This window comes from Hordeum vulgare, chromosome 5H (genome assembly GCF_904849725.1).
Source record: "Hordeum vulgare subsp. vulgare chromosome 5H, MorexV3_pseudomolecules_assembly, whole genome shotgun sequence".
NCBI classification, from domain to species: Eukaryota; Viridiplantae; Streptophyta; class Magnoliopsida; order Poales; family Poaceae; genus Hordeum; species Hordeum vulgare.
In genome coordinates, this window is record NC_058522.1 from 553,912,734 (window position 1) to 553,930,624 (window position 17,891).

The 17,891-nt window shown below is 46.3% G+C and overlaps 3 protein-coding genes across 3 annotated transcripts; all 3 read left to right on the forward strand.

The window, feature by feature from the left end:
- The first annotated feature begins 895 nt into the window (after nt 1–895).
- LOC123452860 (5'-adenylylsulfate reductase-like 5) lies at nt 896–5,057 on the forward strand. Its single transcript, XM_045129585.1, has 4 exons — nt 896–1,081; nt 3,230–3,411; nt 3,530–3,654; nt 4,397–5,057. Exons 1-4 carry the CDS (start codon nt 896–898, stop codon nt 4,810–4,812), a joined length of 909 nt encoding a protein of 302 aa, XP_044985520.1. The 3' UTR covers nt 4,813–5,057.
- An 809-nt stretch (nt 5,058–5,866) lies between these two features.
- Nucleotides 5,867–7,677, forward strand: LOC123452861. The gene is made up of 3 exons (XM_045129586.1): nt 5,867–6,386; nt 6,495–6,961; nt 7,396–7,677. Exons 1-3 carry the CDS (start codon nt 6,278–6,280, stop codon nt 7,513–7,515), a joined length of 696 nt encoding a protein of 231 aa, XP_044985521.1. The 5' UTR covers nt 5,867–6,277; the 3' UTR covers nt 7,516–7,677.
- Nucleotides 7,678–14,981: 7,304 nt separating this feature from the next.
- On the forward strand, nt 14,982–17,053 carry LOC123399040 (PLASMODESMATA CALLOSE-BINDING PROTEIN 3-like). Its single transcript, XM_045093471.1, has 3 exons — nt 14,982–15,566; nt 16,307–16,340; nt 16,674–17,053. The coding sequence occupies exons 1-3, from the start codon at nt 15,236–15,238 to the stop codon at nt 16,855–16,857; spliced, it is 549 nt and encodes a 182-aa protein (XP_044949406.1). The 5' UTR covers nt 14,982–15,235; the 3' UTR covers nt 16,858–17,053.
- The last annotated feature ends 838 nt before the right edge of the window (nt 17,054–17,891 follow it).

Genomic DNA, 17,891 nt, shown 5'->3' on the forward strand with positions numbered 1-17,891 from the left:
TGGGTTGAGAGGTGCGTGATATCTTGTCTCAAGGTGTTCTTGTCGGGGGTCACATGTTGTAGTAGCAATGTTGGTATGTGTGAATGTTGCGCAATTGAAGAGTCTGGCAGGGGTGTAATCTGTGCGGTTATGGTTTCTTGTCATGTGAGTAATCATTTGTATTGTTTTTCGTCTGATTTTATGTTAATTAATTTGATTTTTTTCTTTTGTAATTAATCAATTAATCGATGAGATAATACTTTTGCCACCGTTTTGAAGAAAAATCACAGATTACATGTCCCAGAAAAAGAAAGATACTACAAAAAAATCAGCAGAAGCCATTCCTTGTGTGAAACAAAAATTACGAGGGCCTTTTTCGAGACAAAATTAATCACGACGGAGAGCCAATGGCAATGACAAGCGGGCCCAACGCCCCATACGTCACACGTGACGCCAAGCAACCAGACCCAGGCCAGCTTGTCTACGCCACAACCACAAAGAGCAAGTACAATAAGGTACAGTCAGCAGGCTGTAAGGATTAAAATACTATATTTTTACTAAGTTGGATGAGAGAGAAGAGGAGAGAGAAGGGAAACAGGTTCTTCGTGAAGAGTCAGCTCTAGCACGTGCTCCTAGGTGCTTTGTGAGGATGAAAGGTGGATCATATATAATAAAAGTATTTTTTTATAGCTAACTATTGTACAAGCTAGCTATAAGACGGGCTATAAGACTGCTTACAGCCAGCAGTTGGCTATACTATTAACCATGCTCTAAGTGCTAGCCACGTCAGCTCGCCTACGCCCAACATAGGCTCGTGGCAAATCTGGTCTACCAGTCCCCCCTCACCCACCCACCCCCCGCCCACGGAGAAAATTCCCCTACGAAGAAGAAATTCCAAGACGCTGCCATTCCGACGATGCGCCGCGCCGCCGTTGCCGTCGCCTTCGCCACCGCGCTCCTCCTCCTCCTCGCCGCCTCCGCCGCCGCGGGGTCCCCCGCCGCGGAGCCCACCTGCCCGCGGGGGGCCGGCCCGCCGTTCCTCGACGCGCTCGGATCGCGCTGCCCCCGCGCCGCCCGGATCGTGCCCTCCCGGCCCCTCGAGGTAGCCCGCCGTCCTCCGACCCTCCTCCCCTATCTGCCGCCTGTTCCCAACCCAATCCGACCCCTGTCCCCGTGCCCTGCGTCGTAGCCCCGACCCCCCAGATTCATTCCGCGCGCCATATATCCTCCTCACGCTGTCACGCACGGGGTGTTTTGGTCACAATGCGGCTGTGGAGTGTTTTGAATCGCTGACGCGGCGGGGGACTAGGTTTTGAAGCGGGGCGACGGTGGAGGGGGATTTTGTTTGGTACAGAGGGTGGGGAATGTGTCTGGAGGGATATTCGTGGCTGGAATGATGTGAATTGCAATCCCATAGAATCAGGAAATCACCAGGCGCAAACAAAACATGGGCGGCTCAGGCCAAGGAGAATAATCGAGACGTGTCTAGGCGCCACGGAGACGTGTCTAGGCTCAGGCCAAGGAGAATAATCGAGACGCGTCGGTGCTGCGGTGTCTAGGCGCCACGGTAGGATCCATGTGTTAACGCAAGCTTGGCGTAGGTCGAATTTTGCGGGTGTAGGTTAGATTCAAAACGCAGGCGGGGGAAACATAAACAGCATCATTACTAGTGCCCTACCCGCGCATCCTCGCGGGGAATATTTTGGGTACTATTGGTTTTCAAATCTGTAGAAAACATTTATCGGTTAGTACTTAGAAGGGGAGCCTTGGCGCAGCGGTAAAGCTGTTGCCTTGTGACCATGAAGGTCACGGTTTCGAGTCCTCGAAACAGACTCTTGCAGAAATGCAGGGAAATGTTGTGTACAGAAGACCCAAAGTGGCCGGACACTTCCCTGCACCGGGCTGCCCTTTTTATTTATTTATTTATCAGTTACTACTTAGCTGGATCCATCCATATGTTACCCAAGCTTGTCTTGGTTCGGATTCGTGCGCTTAGTTTAGATTCAAAACATGGCCGAGAGGAAACACAAATAGCATCATTACTAGTGCCCTGCCCGTGCATTGTTGTGGGGAATATTTTGGGTATTATTAGTTTTCGAGTTTATTGAAAACATTTATCAGTTAGTACTTAGTTATAACGTTGAGCATAAGTTCCGTGTAATTTTAAAAGAAAAGGTGTATGTAAATAGTCCAAATCACTTGAACATATATTTAAGCCTGGAAAACTTTACTTCATTACATAATGTCCCATTTACATTGATTTTCCTTTTATGAAAGAGAAGAGTTATGAGGCACAATAGTTTTATTTTTTTCAATAACACAACAACACGACCCCTTAGCTATCTCCATCTGTACTGTCGGTGATGCCATCATCTCCACCTCCATGAACTGTCAATGGTGGCCAATCTTTTGCTGCCTGTGCTACCCCGTCATCACCACCATAGTCTATGCTAGCACCGCTCTGTTCGGTGCCACGAAGAATCCCATGGAATGCAAATCTAACCACCCAGCGTTGTCCTGGTCTTACACCTGGTTTCCGACAAAGATCACATTAAATCCCGCTGAGGTGCTGTGCTTTCTTATGTCAGTTGAGCAAACGACCAATTTTATTGGCTATTGGCAAGGAGACAAACTGCCAGTGCGGCACATACCTTATGACGTGATTGGCCGTGTCTTTCGCTGGTGCTCTTGCACGTGCACATGCATGCTAGTATTAGGAAAGCGAATAAAAAAAGAAGGAATGAAATTAATAGTCATCGATGGGCATCTATATGTATGCATGTAACAATGGTTTACTGACTTTTGCAACCAGGCAATTAAAAGCTTTTTAGTTCAGTTGATTTTGGAAATGTGAGGAGCACACTATTGTTCTGGTCCACTGTTCCAAAGGACGCAACGCAGTGGTGTTGCATCTTGCATGTCATGTTAGTATGTTATACGGTTTTAAGTGCTTCTCTAGTCAATAACAGATGTTTTTAAAAAGGTGAGTGGCATAACATGGTCACTGCATGTAAGTTCAGAATAAAAAGAGATGTGCATGTCATTTCCGGAGTATCTAGTTTCTTCTTACATTACGGACGAGATTTTAATTTGAGCAAACAGAAGCGTGATGAGGATACAGTGCAGATACACAAAGAATTGTTACATAAATGTTAATCTTGTACAGTACAAGAATGCTGATATGCTGATATGCATATGCATGATTATTGATTATCTGTTAATAATTTGAAATATGTTCCTCCTACTGAAGGTGAGAGGAGATGCTGTTGATAAAGAGTTGAACCTTCGCTGTACCGGTGCCTCATGCTCCATTCTTTTCTATGCTGCATGGTGTCCTTTCTCAAGCAAATTTCGACCAATATTTGAAGCTCTCAGCACCATGTTCCCTCAGATACACCACTTTGCTGTCGAAGAATCTTCTGCGACGCCTAGGTATGTGATTGCTGAAATCTTTTTGCGTGCCTGAGTGATACATCCTGTCCCTTTTGTTTCCAACATGTTATTTTTTCCAGTGAATTACTGCTCATCCTACCTCTTCTGCTTACTGCAGTTTGTTTTCAAGGTATGGTGTCCGTGGCTTTCCAGCCATTCTTCTGGCAAATGAGACTACAATGGTTCGTTACAGGGGTACAAAAGATCTGAAGTCTCTGGTTCAGTTCTATCAAGAGACTACAGGTATGATCGTTACCTTTATTCTTTGATTTCGAATATCATTTCTTGCACTCAGTATCATGCACACATGAGAGTAGCTACTCCTCTGTTTCCTGCAGACATAGTTTATTTAATGGTAACAGCTTGTTTCAAATATGTCTGCTTTTGAAACTTGAACACAACTCAGATTCTTGTTCCAAATATCGACCAGTTTATTGGCACCCCAGTCAGTTAATCGCTATTCGGTGGGTCACTGAATAGCTGATTAACTGGAAAATTCGCCTATTTATCCCTACTCAGCACCTGACTGATATGGTACCAATTACAAATATCCTGAACATGATTAAATATTGTGCATTGGGTTCTTTCGATTGAAATTTAGGATTGTTTTTGCTTCTAATTGATCTAGTACTCATTTACATTGGAGACTGTGGCATGGTGGGGAGTGAGCTGCGCCCTTGATTCCATGAATGATACTCTTGACCACATACATCAGGATTGACGTCTTGCTGCAACGATCTACTTGTTGAAACGTTTTACTGTTGATGCCTGTGAATGTCGAACAACAGCATATTTGATTGTTCTTGGGGCAGTTGGGCATACTCATAATAACCTGTCTTGACAATATGGATTATATTCCATTGTTCAATTCATTTTAAAATGGATATGCGTATGTTGCACACTGCACTGCTACAGCCATTGATGATAAGTTTGTTAGGTTGATTTTATCACTTCAAGCATTGAAGCAAGTTATTTCTTGCTGCAGGCCTCGACCCAGTTACATATATTGATGTTGATCAGCAAGAGAACACTGGAAGTTTGGGATCAGTCATGCCAGGAGGCCGGTCTCTGCGCAAAATGGCGAAAGACGAGCCATTCCTGTTTCTTGGAGTCCTTTTTATAATCATGAAGGTCGCGGCCCACTTCGTCCCCACTGTCATTTCCCAACTGAGAGCCTTCTTGATTGTGCGTGTTCAGAACTTGAACTTAAGAATCCGTAGGGGGTCAAGCCAACTTATGGAACGGGCATTGACTGTGCTTGATGTTCAGAGGCTTTGGAGCAAGCTTAGACTGAGCAGTAAGACAAGGGACCTAAGTAAAGGGGCGAGGAATGCTCGAGCATGGGCTTCGTCGTTTGCGTCTGTCTCACTGGGTGAACCATCCTCCTTACGGCATGCCTAGCCTTTTTTCGTGATGCTGGTCAATAGTCTAGTTGCTGATATATGATCCAAAATTGTTTGGTCTTGCTTCCCCATCCTGCTATGTATGTGCATCCGCTCATGTGGGAACACCAGAATGTAAATTTTCAGGATCTCATCTTGTTGTATATAGGGATGCGTTTTGCTTTGCTGACGCGATAGCTGATCTCTGACATTTGTCTCAATTAACTTTTTGATGTATGGTGAAGATCTGAGTGTTTTCGTTTATATCTTTCGGCTTCGGTTAGAATTTGGCTTCACTATCCCACCCTTGTCTGCACCAGCTTAAATCCCGGGCTGCTGACTCCTGCTCTGAATTGTAAAACTGTCTTGATTTTTACACATACCATGCTGTTTGAAAGAAACAAAAAAAGTTCTGAATCCGAACTGTTCTCATTTTCAAGTGAATTTGTTTTACGGCGAAGACCCATTTCATTTCCTTTTCTCCCAGTTGCATTGTCCTGTGCATGGTTACCCATCGTTGTCTTGGGTCACAATCTCAACTTTTTCTGAGTTGTATTTTTGCAGAACCTTCTGAACACGCGTCTCGATCTCCTGCGCCCTTCGTGTTCATTTGGTGTGTGTCCCTATCCCGTCTCTACTTCCCGTTGGTTCCGTTTTTCAGTTCCGTTGTTTATGATCTGCCGCGTAATAACTTTGACCCTATCCGTTATGTTACTTAGTGGGCACTAAGTTCTCTCTGAAAGCGTCCTTTTAATTTGTAACTTGATTTTCTCTGAAAGCATGCTTTTAATATGCAACTTGATTTTGAGAAGGACGTTCATCGAAATCCCTTTTGGATCCGGCGTCACTGACAGCAACGGAGAGGACATATTTGATTACATTTTTTGCTATGCCGTGCAAGTAAGGTCGCCAAGTAACGCTGCGCTGGTGACTGGAGCTTGGGATTACTTTAGAATTGTGGAGGAGGTTACCAGTTGGACCGATTTGACTGCGCCGACATTATATCCTAAAGCTTTTCTATAATGATATTTTTACCCTCTTGTATAGTACTACTAAATTACTTTCTCATTGTAGATTGACTGGAAGAAGTTAACTGATCTTGCAGAAAAATATGGCAGCTGGAAAGAACTGAGTAAGGGGGAAGAAAGGAAGGAAGGAAGGAACAAGTCTGCACTGGTAGGCCCCAAAGAACACTTTCATCTTTGTCACTTAGCAGCAAGGCAAAGCACATACACGCAGGAACTCCTTAAATCGGGTTGCCATCTCCCTTTGGTGCAACGTGTTAGTTCCCACTGCCACACTAGCATCTTCAGTTCTTCTTCCCCTCCATCCAAGAGAAAGAAGAAAGTATCCTTCCAAGCCATTACTTGCTCTGATTCTTGGGGAGCATCCCTTCCATAGTATCCTCACTACAGCTGCAGGCAGGCAGGTTCGAGCAGCTAGCTATAATAACCCCCTGATCGGATCGGCTCTCGTTTCTTGCGATGACCGGAGGGGATTCCATTTGCATGGATGCGATCAGCCTGGATGAGTGGGAGATCGTGCCTGGCCTCGGGAGCTCCTTCTTCATGGAGGGGTGCACTGCTGGTGGCGGTAAGGATCAGGATCAGCTCTTGATTGGGCCTGATTTGGTCGTGATCGACATGGGCCACTTCGCCCTCCACCCTGCATCTCACCCTTGTGCCTATGATTGCATCCTAGATGAAGAAGAGGCCATGGATCCACCGGTGCAAGCTGCCTCTTCTCAGCAGCAGCAGCAGCAGCATGCCGTCGAGGACATCGGCGTCGTGCAGGCTGAGCTGAGGCGAGGGGAGCTCGCGTCGGAGGTGACTGAGGTCATGGTCTCCGGTGCAGAAGAGGGGGAAGAGATCGTCAACGTCGAGTCCCCTGCTGCTGAGGAGGTTTGTGATGAGGACGAGGTGATGGTGGAAGCAGCACCTGATCATCTGGGTGCCGAGGAGGAAGAAGGTGTTGAGGGAGACAGGGCAGGGATGAACTGCGCTGGTTTCAGCGTTGGGAAACTGCGGGTGAACGGGGTGGGGGCGCTCTGCTCGTTCGGCGTCGCCGCTGCCACTTTCTGCGTCCTCGTGCTTGGCGGCAGGCCGCAGCAGGGGAAGATTATGATGCAAGACCAGAAGTCCCAGTTCCAGATGTATGCCGATGATGAGGTTGATGACTCTTCCCTTGTGTTCTTGAATTAATTCAGCACTTTAATCTTGTCACTGTTCCCCTAACGACATGCTCGAACAATCACATAAACTACTCATACTTCACTTATTATACTTATATTAGGTGCAAAAGGAAAGAAAAATCATTGCATGAGTTGAGCAACCTTGCATCATCATGTCCAATCGGAATAGAATTGATGATGCTTCTTTTTAAAGATCAGAATCTTCTTTCTAGTACTCGTATATATTTTATCAGGCCAAAGCACTAGAGAATGGGGCGAAAATGACCCACTGCAACTGACGATCTGATCTTCTTTCTATCTGAAGCATGGAATCTTGGAATAGATTAGCCTAAAGCACGGGGGAATTTCATTTTGGAGTGAAAAAAATGGTCTACTGTTCCTGACTGTTCCGCTTGTTTTGATCTGCTGCAGAGGATTCATCGTGCCGTGGAGCAGGCGTCCAGGATGAACCAGGCCGTGTCGTCGGTCGTAGGTGGCGCGTCCACCACCAGGGCGACGGTGTCTTTCGGCGGCTACTACAACGGGTTTTGACGTGCCAGAAGCTTCTAGAACCCGTCGACGCATCCACGATGTTCGTAGCATTAGGCGTATTGATATTGATGAGATTCTTTATTTACATTGGTCATGTTCATTCATGTATGTACATATGATAGCATCTATATCCACTGTCATGTAGAAGTACATTTCCTGCCAGCAGGCGTGTGAATATTCTGGGTTGAAAATTTTCCACGAAATTACGAACGCACGTCACTGGAACGCACGCGGTAACCACGCGCTGGAATTGACTGCAGCTGTGGATGCTTGGAGCTGGAGGACACCGCCGCGCCACTTGGCCCGCCGGCCGTGTGTCCGTTGGGTGAATCCGGCCGGCGCGGGCGACGGTCGATTCGTCGGCGAGCGCTGCGACGCGACACCCTGAAACCGACGTTGATTCCTTCCGTTTTCCTCCTGTTCCTGCGGGGCAAGCAAGGGAATATGCAGTCGCTCGGAGGTCCCCGTCTCTTCGCCGTGTGGACGTGCGGTGGCCACTCGGTTCACGGAGTAGCATGGCCCGGCACGTCGATTTTCCTTCGTCTTCGTCCCGTTGTCGAAATCAAAATCGTTTGAAAGAACACGTTGAGGTTCATTGAGCCGTGCAGGTAGAGGGAGATAAAAATCTTGCATCTACTCCACTACGTACGTACGTACTCCAGATGATGCCGTGCCGGAGCGCTGCTCGATCGGTGGCAGCGATGGATGGGGAGAAGCTGTCCCGGAAGACGACGTGTGTTTTGTTTCTGTTGTGTTGATTGTGGGAAGAATCCAGCCAGGAAGACGAGTTTTTTTTTTTTTTTTTTTTTTTACGGGAGCCAGGAAGACGAGTTTGCTGCTATTTTTTAGACAACTTCGTGAAGCTTTATTACTGCATCAAGTTTACAGGTAAAAATAAGAGATCACCAGGGGTGCCTAACGAGGCACGGCGGCCAATCCCTAGTCTAAAGACATGTTTCGTTAAATTGTGAGCCTCCAAATTCGAGTTTCTAAACTCATGTGCAAAACTACAAGAAGGAAATGAAACACTCCGGTCTATGGATCTTCTTACAGTTTAGATCTTCAGTAATTGTAGAGCCTTCCAGACTGTTAGAGCTTCGAGAGTATGTGGGTCGCTAATCCCCTTGAAGAGTACTACCGATGCCCCTCAAAAGAGACATCTTTGCCGCGACAAATCGCTGCAGCAACACTGCGACCCAAGTTTTGGGCCACCGCAGTGTCCACAATGATCTTGAGGTCGGCGGTGGTATCCAACCTGCAGGTCGGGGTATCGTTTGTCTCACCCGGCCGCTCCGCTGTCCATCGAACGCCTGGAGTTCAGAAATATAAGTTTTGATGAATTGGTTAGTGGACCGCGGGCTCTGAAAGATGTTATCATAGATTGCCTTTCACCGTACTTTCCATATAGTCCATAAGGTTACCACCATGAGGGTGTAATGCTTCGGTGACAACCCCTCGTGCATCGAAAGAAGTCAATTCTTCGCATTAGGATCAATGTTGAGAGATAAATGCTCCACCAAAACCTCATCACACAAAGCCCAGATGCACCTTGACATGGTGCACTCCAAAAGAGCATGTCTCCACGAGTCCTCACGGCCACATAGATGAGTTGTGGACATGTTGCGGTGATTTAGCAGATCTGCCGTTGTTATTGAATGTCTAGCCAGTCGCCACAGGAACACCCTGAGCTTCGAAGGTACCTTAGTTTTCCGTAGGTCAGACCATCCGGTACTATTGGTGCCAAGACCCGATGCTCCTCCATTTTCTTCTAGCTAGTTTCCCCGATGCTCTCTGTGTTGGAAATATGCCCTAGAGGCAATGATAAATAGTTATTATTATATTTCCTGTTTAAAGATAATCGTTTATTATCCATGCTATAATTGTATTGAATGAAAACATAGATACATGCGTGGATACATAGACAAAACAATGTCCCTAGCAAGCCTCTAGTTGGCTAGTCAGTTGATCAAGGATAGTCAAGGTTTTCTGACTATGTGCAAAGTATTGTTGCTTGATAATTGGATCACATCATTAGGAGAATCATGTGATGGACTAGACCCAAACTATGAACGTAGCATATTGATCGTATCGATTTATTGCTATTGTTTTCTGCGTGTCAAGTATTTGTTCCTATGACCATGAGATCATATAACTCACTGGCACCAGAGGAATACCTTGTGTGCATCAAACGTCACAATGTAACCGGGTGACTATAAATGTGCTCTACAGGTATCTCCGAAGGCATTCGTTGAGTTAGTATGGATCAAGACTGGGATTTGTCACTCCGTGTGACGGAGAGGTATCTCGGGGCCCACTCGGTAATACAACATCACACACAAGCCTTGCAAGCAATGTGACTAAGTGTAAGTCACGAGATTTTGTATTACAGAACGAGTAAAGAGACTTGCCGGTAACAAGATTGAAATAGGAATGCGGATACTGACGATCGAATCTCGGGCAAGTAACGTACCGAAGGACAAAGGGAATGACATACGGGATTATATGAATCCTTGACACTGAGGTTCAACCGATAAGATCTTCGGAGAATATGTAGGATCCAATATGGGCATCCAGGTCCCGCTATTGGATATTGAACGAGGAGTGGCTCGGAGCATGTCTACATAGTTCTCGAACCCGCAGGGCGTGCACACTTAAGGTTCGGCGATGTTTTAGTATAGTTGAGTTATATGTGTGGTTACCGAATGTTGTTCGGAGTCCCGGATGAGATCACGGACGTCACGAGGGTTTCCGGAATGGTTCGTAAATGAAGATTGATATATAGGATGGTTTCATTTGGTTACCGGACGGTTTTCAGGCATTACCGGCATTGTACCGGGAGTGACGAATGGGTTCCGGAAGTTCACCGGAAGGGGGGCAACCCACCCGGGGGAAGCCCAATGGCCTTAGGGGTGGCGCACCAGACCTTAGTGGGCTGGTGGGACAGCCCAAGAGGGCCTATGCGCCAAGAGAAGAAAACCAAAGAAAAAAGGGAGGTGGGAAGGAAGAGAAGGACTCCACTTTCCAATCATAAATGGAGTAGGAATCCTCCTCTCCTCCTGGCCGGCGCACCCTTGAGGGATTGACCCTCAAGGCAAGCCTCCTCCCCCTCCCTCCTATATATAGTGGTGATTTAGGGCTGATTTAAGACAACTTTTGCCACGTGCAACTCAGATCTAGACACCATAGTTCTTCCTCTAGATCATATTTCTGCGGAGCTCGGGCGGAGCCCTGCAGGAGTAGATCATCACCACCCCCGGAGCGCCGTCACGCTGTCGGAGAACTCATCTACTTCTCCGTCTTGCTTGCTGGATCAAGAAGGCCAAGATCGTCGTCGAGATGTACGTGTGCTGAACGCGGAGGTCCCGTCCGTTCGGTGCTAGATCGAATCGGATCGTGGGACGGATCGCGGGACGGTTCGTGGGGCGGATCAAGGGACGTGAGGACGTTCCACTACATCAACCGCGTTTTTTAACGCTTCCTGCTGTGCGATCTACAAGGGTACGTAGATCTAAATCTCCTCTCGTAGATGGACATCACCATGATAGGTCTTCGTGTGCGTAGGATTTTTTTTGTTTCCCATGCAATGTTGCCCAACACTCTGTTGTTCATGACCATGCGATATGCGGAGGGGACGGTAAACCTGCCCGTCCTCTCTTCTAACGAATTCCAAGAATCCTCAAGCGCTTGGGTAGAGAGTGGGATTGAGAGGATAGCGCATGCATCAAACGGAGTGAAGGTCGCCCGAACCAGACCTTTCCGCCACGAAGCTGAAGTATTATCAATGATCTCCGAGACCAGCTGTGGCGGATTGGTGTGAGGGAGGTGATCGGGCGCTTCGGCCCCGTCCTTGGAAGCCAATTAGATTCCCAGATCTTGGTTGAGCTTCCTGTTCCAATTCTCTTGATCACCCCTTGTTGCATTATCTCCCAACCATCCAGCATCGTTCTCCAAATCTGAGAAGGATGATTACCCACCTCTGCTTCAAGGAAATTTGTGTTTGGAAAGTAGGCTTCTTTCAAAATCCTTGCACTAAGAGAACTTGGTTCAATGAGGACTCTCCAAGCTTGACCAGCTAACAGTGCCCAGTTTAAGATCTTCGTGTACCTAAAAGCCATTCCACCAAGATATTTTGGATCTGTCATCACGTCCCAAGATACCCAGGCTGGTTTTCTCTTCCCCTGCTTACCCCCACCAAAACGGTCTGATAATTGATGTGATATTGTCACATAGGCCACGGGGTAACCTGAAGCATGACATAGAGTATACTAGAATAGATTGGGCAATCGACTAGATAATAACCTCTTTACCAGCGGCTAAAAGAAGTTTTTCCATCCATCCTCTGACTTTCTCCCACACCCTGTGTCGTAGGTACTTGAAATTACCCATTTTTGACTTGCCAACATCTGTGGGCAGACCCAGATATCTGTCACTAAGGGACTCATTATTCACAACGAGAATACCCTTGACAGTCTCCCTCATATTCTTAAGGCACCCCTTGCTGAAGAAATCAAAGATTTCACGTGATTAATTCGCTGACCCGATGGATTACAATATATCTCCAATAGGTTTGATACCATTGTAGCTCCCTCCACACTTGACTTGAAATGGGTAAGTGCATCTAGTGCCCCTTAGTGATTTTAGTGAATTGAAGACTTATAGGTTAAGAGACTGGTATGTTTGTGAGTGTACAGAGGCTCTATAAGTCACTGAGGAGTCTGAGTTATTCGAAGAATATCGACCCCTAAAAGTGTATGTCTTCGGCTGAAAAAGCTAAGGAGTACGATCTCTGCATCGTTAAGACGTGCCAATGAGAGAGCTACCTCGGGGTGCAGTTCGGCTGAAAAAGCTGAAAGAATATCAACTTCATATTCTTAAGGAGGAGTACGATCTCTGCACCGTTAAGACGTGCCAATGAGAGAGCTACCTCGGGGTGCAGTTCGACTCTCCATAGTTGACTTAAATCAGTCTTAAAAAAGCGACGGTTCGGGAAAAGTTGTGAGATGAGTGAATGTTCACTTTTGCGAGGCGACTCTTTGAGACTAAGTCGTCTTGATACTATGGGTCCAAACACATATCATCTATGGAGGAACTCGCCTGCGAAGCCGAAGACATCAAATGCAAATAAGATAATATGAAGAGAATGGTAGTCCTCACCGTTGGAGACAAGTTTAGGGGCTACTGAGGGTGTCCAAGACTAGAGGGTACTAGCGTGTCCGGTTTGATGTCCATGGGCCAAACTAGGACCCACTTAAACCACCTTCTAGACGAGAACCAAAGTCGCGGGCCACCTCGGGAGCAAGATGGAAGCTACCGAAGACTTGGCGTATACTTCAAGAAAAGTTCTTGCAACTGGCATGTTTATCTTTAGTTGGTTACCGACCTTATCTAAACCTAGATACTCCTGGTGTCTATTTAGAACAAGGGTTTAGGTCCATCGCTGACACACCTTAGGGTTAGAGCATACTCATCCGATCTCGAGGTAGATCCCCCTATAGTCGATACCCCCTCATATCAATATAATCAGAGCATGATGTAGGGTTTTACCTCCTCAAGAGGGCCCGAACCTGGGTAAAGGTTGTCTCCCTTGTCTCCTGTTATCCATTGATCCTAGATCCACAACTGAGAACCCCCTACCCGAGATCAGCTGGATTTAGCACTGATACCATCGTGTCTATATTAATTTTGTCCAATTAACATGTGTACTGAATTGTATAGGATTGCCTCCAAGGTTCTGGTTAACCGGCTAAACATAAACCTTCCACGGATTATTTCTGAATAGCAGCCGACTTTTTTCCCTAGACGTGTGATTACGAACAATATTATATCTGATGGTGCATATCACAGATACACATGTCTTGTACCCTCAAACTTGATATGATGAGGCCTTATGACATAGTTGAATGATGGACTTATCTTCACGCAAGACTGATTAAATTTGGGTTCTCTCGTCATTGGAACTCAATAGTTCTTAACATGGTGAGCTCTATTTCTTAAGATGGTGAGTCCAATGTCATAAGATAATCTTGACAAACCATATTAGATCTCAGCAATTCTATTGCCATCAACAACAAAACATCAATTGGGAGACAATGCACTTTCAGCTGATGTCGTCGTTCCCATATTGGAGCCGGTCTATCTTTGTCGATGACAACCGTAAAGTATTTGTGTACATGCTCCTAAGGACCAGCGCCTTGGAGCTGTAGTCGTCATCATTGAACCCTTGAATCGATCTGAAGTGCCTGACACTTGATCTCATAGTCATGCATTTATGGAAAAAAAAACCTAACCTCACTGTCCTAGGGAGACAACATGAAGCAACACTGGTGCTTCATCAACCTTCATCCCGACGGGCGAATTCGAGGACGGTCGAAATCTGAAAGACTAACTTAAAGATGAAGCGCTGCCATCCACCCATGCGTTGCCCCTACAAGGACTAAGAAAACCTAACCTAAATTACAAGTTGGAGGTGAGGCACCGTGATTCACCTCCTCGCCTCCATCCGTTGGACGGGAGGCAAGTCCAAGGTTTGGCTAGTAGATCTTGGAGGGGAGAACTTTGCCCTAGCTCGCTTCACGTGAGGGAAAGGAAAGGATCATCCGAGAAAACTTCTCACCCACTCTTTCTATTACATTATCTACTCAAACCATACGCGAAAAATAGATCCAATCAAAATCAACTGATAATGGTTTCATGGGCACATCCTGATACCATCTTGCTTTGATCTCTATTGTATACATTTATTTGTGCACTAATTCGAGAGGTTAGTTCAATTATTTTTTTAAGGAGGATGCCCCGGGCCTCTGCAGCTGAACGATGCATGCAACAGTTTCATTAATTATTCACAAAGGTTTTACAAAGTATTACACGAGTAAGTCCGAAGCCATCATTTTGACAACATCTATCACTACTCCTATCAAGTTGATGAAAGGGTGGCGATTATCCGAGCCGGATACCAAAAGAGACCTCGCACCAAATTCTAACATCTAAAATCGGAGGCCCCAACCAAGCCACATTGCCAAGTCTGGGGCACACACCGGTTCGGCTCACTCTCAAATGCCACCGCCGCCGTCATCCGCCGATCCCTCTTCAGACAAGTTAGTGACACATCAACCTTGTCAGGCCCGCTATCGACGTTACCACGGTGCCAGACAACACCACCTCTTTGCACGCGTTCATCATCTCACACCCGGCGCCAAGACTCTGCTGCACCACATCGCCAAGCCTCCACATCATCGATGCGTGCCATGAATTACCGCTCCACAGCAAAAACCATCCACTGGTTCCTCGAGTCAATGCACGCCTCCAAAAATGACGTCGCAAGGTTAGTTCAATTGTCACCTCTGATAACCTAGTACATGCATGCTCATGTTCTTTCTCCATTTTCTTATCAGCCGCCTGCCTTCTTGCTAGTTGATCTTCTTCTTGCTTGTTGTTCTTTCCATTCCCTAGCCCCCCTCTCCCACGCGTTTCCTCTCTCCTTTCTCCGGTCGTAATTCGACAACCCCCAAAGGAAAAGCAAAGCAAAGAAAAGAAAGCAGTTCTCCATGGAGATGGAGAAGGAGATCCTCCTCCTCCTGGCTCCCTCCCCCGCTCCCACCATCTTTCTTTCTCATATTCCCTCCCCACCACCGCGCACATATTCCCACCACCTTTACTCTTCTTCTTCCTGCTTCTCGGCTCGCCCCGCACCCTCCACGCTCCCCGCAGACTACCAACGTACATGCGGCGCCGGCGCTCTCCTCTGGCGGCGCTGTGGCTCGCCGCGGTGTGGGCACTGCAGCTGCTCGCGAGCGCCGGGGCCGCGAACCCGACGTGGTGCATCGTGCGCACCGGGGCGTCGGTGAAGACGGTGCAGGCGGCGCTGGACTACGCGTGCAGCCCCGCGGGCGGCGCCGACTGCGCGCCCATCCAGGCCAGCGGCCTCTGCTACCTCCCCAACACCCTGGCCGCGCACGCCTCCTACGCCTTCAACTCCGTCTACCAGCGCTCCCGCGCCGCGCCCGGCGCCTGCGACTTCGCCGGCACCGCCACCGTCACGCTCACCGACCCCAGTCAGTAAAATCCTTCACCTTCCATAGCTCGCTCTCGCTTCTTTGTTCCTTCCTTCTCTGTTACGCATGCGTTGCGCACTCGATCGGTTTGATCAATTAATTATGCGCTGGTTATGTTTAAAACTTGCACTGTACTGGTTTATTTCAAAATAAACACATTTGCATTGAAGTATATTTCAACAAATAGGATTGCATTGTACTCCTACTAGTAGTATGGTGCTTCTTTTTCCTCAGTTGCAACTTGCAAGCTTCCTATCACTGCAATCCATTCCATGCACGCGTCTCTTTTGCTTTTGCCTTCTTCTTTTTTTGCTTGACCAGTGTCGCTTTCGCTTTTTTTTGCTTCGTTAGTAGTATCACTAGCACTGCACTAATAGGTAAATAGCCGGCGTGCTTTTCTTTTTGGAACCTTTGGGATTATGCCTTCATTGGGAGTTTTGTTTTCTCAAAGAAAATGCGATAATCTTTGCGCCTCGATGAATTGAACAAAGAATATTGATGTATATATAGCTCGATTTCTGAATTTTGGTCTGCCATATTTTTGTAACTTTAGCTTAAATGTATTATCAAAAAATGCTGTACAATTCCCGATTAAGTGATGGCGTTGAGATATCCAAAAGTTATTCACTGGGTGTGAGCCCTGCTTTCACTCTTTCAGGGCTATCTCCTTCAGCTTCCGGTCATTTGTAGTTGTACCTAGGCATGTGGAGCACTGATGCACTTCTACTAATTCGTTTCAGGTTATGGATCATGCACCTACCCTTCATCTCCAAGGTACATGCATGCATCACATTACATTGTAGTACTTGCTTCCATTTGTAGAACTTCATGAAGAATAATGCAGTGGTGTGAGGAATTGTTAACAATCAATCCGTTAATAAACTTTGTTTATGTTTTGTGCAATCCAATGTAGCTAGAAGGGCATGATATTTGGTAGATGAAATTTGAATTATATAACACGTCGAATAAAATGAGATGTTTACTTATCTCAATCTGTGGCTAGTGGCTACTGACTGTGTTGTGCTGAATTTATTCAATCTGTTGTTACCACAATTTTGCACCTTGCAGTTTCAAACTCATATTATCATGTTGGGTTCCTATATGCAGCACAGCCGGATCACCCGGTTCAGCCGGGTCTACATCTCGACCACCGCCGGGCAACCGCAAGCCTGATCTTGGATCAGACGACGACGATTCCGACGCCGACCAGGCTCACGTTGCCACCACCAATGCACCCTTCATGTCTCTTGCCCTGTCCTGTTTCGTGTACCTGCACCTGCGCTGGTGGTGACACGGTATGAATTGCGTAGTTAGGCTCTGTGCGTAGAGCATTGTCACGATGTAAGAAGCCACCACAGTTTTGTTATTGAGAGGGAATGTGTAATGATCGCTGGTAGCATTTGTAACCTGCTGCCCGTTGAAGCAAAAGGGGCTGGAGTGGCAGACATTTGGATTCCTTTGATTCAATTGGATGTTCTTTCGTGTCATGAGCTTGACGTCTAACATTTTTCTAGCTCTGAAATCTCTTGTCTCAATGTAGGTGACGAATGGGAAAGTTTACTAGCAAACAGACGAAAAAAGAAGTATTTCTTTCTTGTCAAAACAAATGAGGGTCACTTTTCTTTTCCTTTTTTCTTTTTTGCGGATGAAATGAGGGTCACTTGGGAATATACGATTTGTAAGAGCAAGCTTCAAGTCCCCGTATCGCTGATCTTCATTCGTTATATGGAGGGCGCTTCATATGAATTTAGAGGTTCCAAGACATGTTAGGAAACACATACTCACCAAATGGCGTGCTTAATGATTTGTTTTTGTTTTTTGCCATTCACTTCAAATTTATAGGGGCAATTTAAGCTCAATTTAGAATTTGTAACCTGCCCATTCAAGCAAAATGGGGATAGAGTGGCAGACATGTGAATTGGACTGATTCATTTGGAAGTACTTAATTTGTTTGAAGGTACATGAAATTCTAAATTTGTCTAAAGTCAAGCATTTTTTTGTTTCACCAACTATATAGAAAAAGAGCCTCGCTTCGGTGCACACCCTGCACAAAGTGTATAAAAAGCAATATAGACCTTTGGTAAATTATACACACTTCATCAATGTATATGGACTAATGCATGTACGCAATAGTCCAGTGTTTTGCTGATAAAGATGGCGAGCCAAGGATCCAGTCCATCAAGATTCAAGTCCTGATATTTGCATTATTTTTAGATTTATTTCAGAATTTCTGGTAATATGCTTTTAGTGAAAGGAGACGTTCATGTCAACGACGAGGCGCCTACGGTGACTTCGTAAATCTCAAGATGATATGTCGGATTAGTC

Excerpts from the sequence above, each read along its gene's own strand:
- LOC123399040 (XM_045093471.1), top strand. The coding sequence starts at position 15,236 with ATGCGGCGCCGGCGCTCTCCTCTGGCGGCGCTGTGGCTCGCCGCGGTG. Across the intron at positions 15,567-16,306 it reads CGTCACGCTCACCGACCCCA|GTTATGGATCATGCACCTAC; the intron begins GTCAGTAAAATC and ends AATTCGTTTCAG. Across the intron at positions 16,341-16,673 it reads ACCTACCCTTCATCTCCAAG|CACAGCCGGATCACCCGGTT; the intron begins GTACATGCATGC and ends TCCTATATGCAG.
- LOC123452860 (XM_045129585.1), top strand. The coding sequence starts at position 896 with ATGCGCCGCGCCGCCGTTGCCGTCGCCTTCGCCACCGCGCTCCTCCTC. Across the intron at positions 3,412-3,529 it reads GAATCTTCTGCGACGCCTAG|TTTGTTTTCAAGGTATGGTG; the intron begins GTATGTGATTGC and ends TGCTTACTGCAG. Across the intron at positions 3,655-4,396 it reads GTTCTATCAAGAGACTACAG|GCCTCGACCCAGTTACATAT; the intron begins GTATGATCGTTA and ends TTCTTGCTGCAG.
- LOC123452861 (XM_045129586.1), top strand. The coding sequence starts at position 6,278 with ATGACCGGAGGGGATTCCATTTGCATGGATGCGATCAGCCTGGATGAG. Across the intron at positions 6,387-6,494 it reads GGGGTGCACTGCTGGTGGCG|ATGAAGAAGAGGCCATGGAT; the intron begins GTAAGGATCAGG and ends ATTGCATCCTAG. Across the intron at positions 6,962-7,395 it reads AGATGTATGCCGATGATGAG|AGGATTCATCGTGCCGTGGA; the intron begins GTTGATGACTCT and ends GATCTGCTGCAG.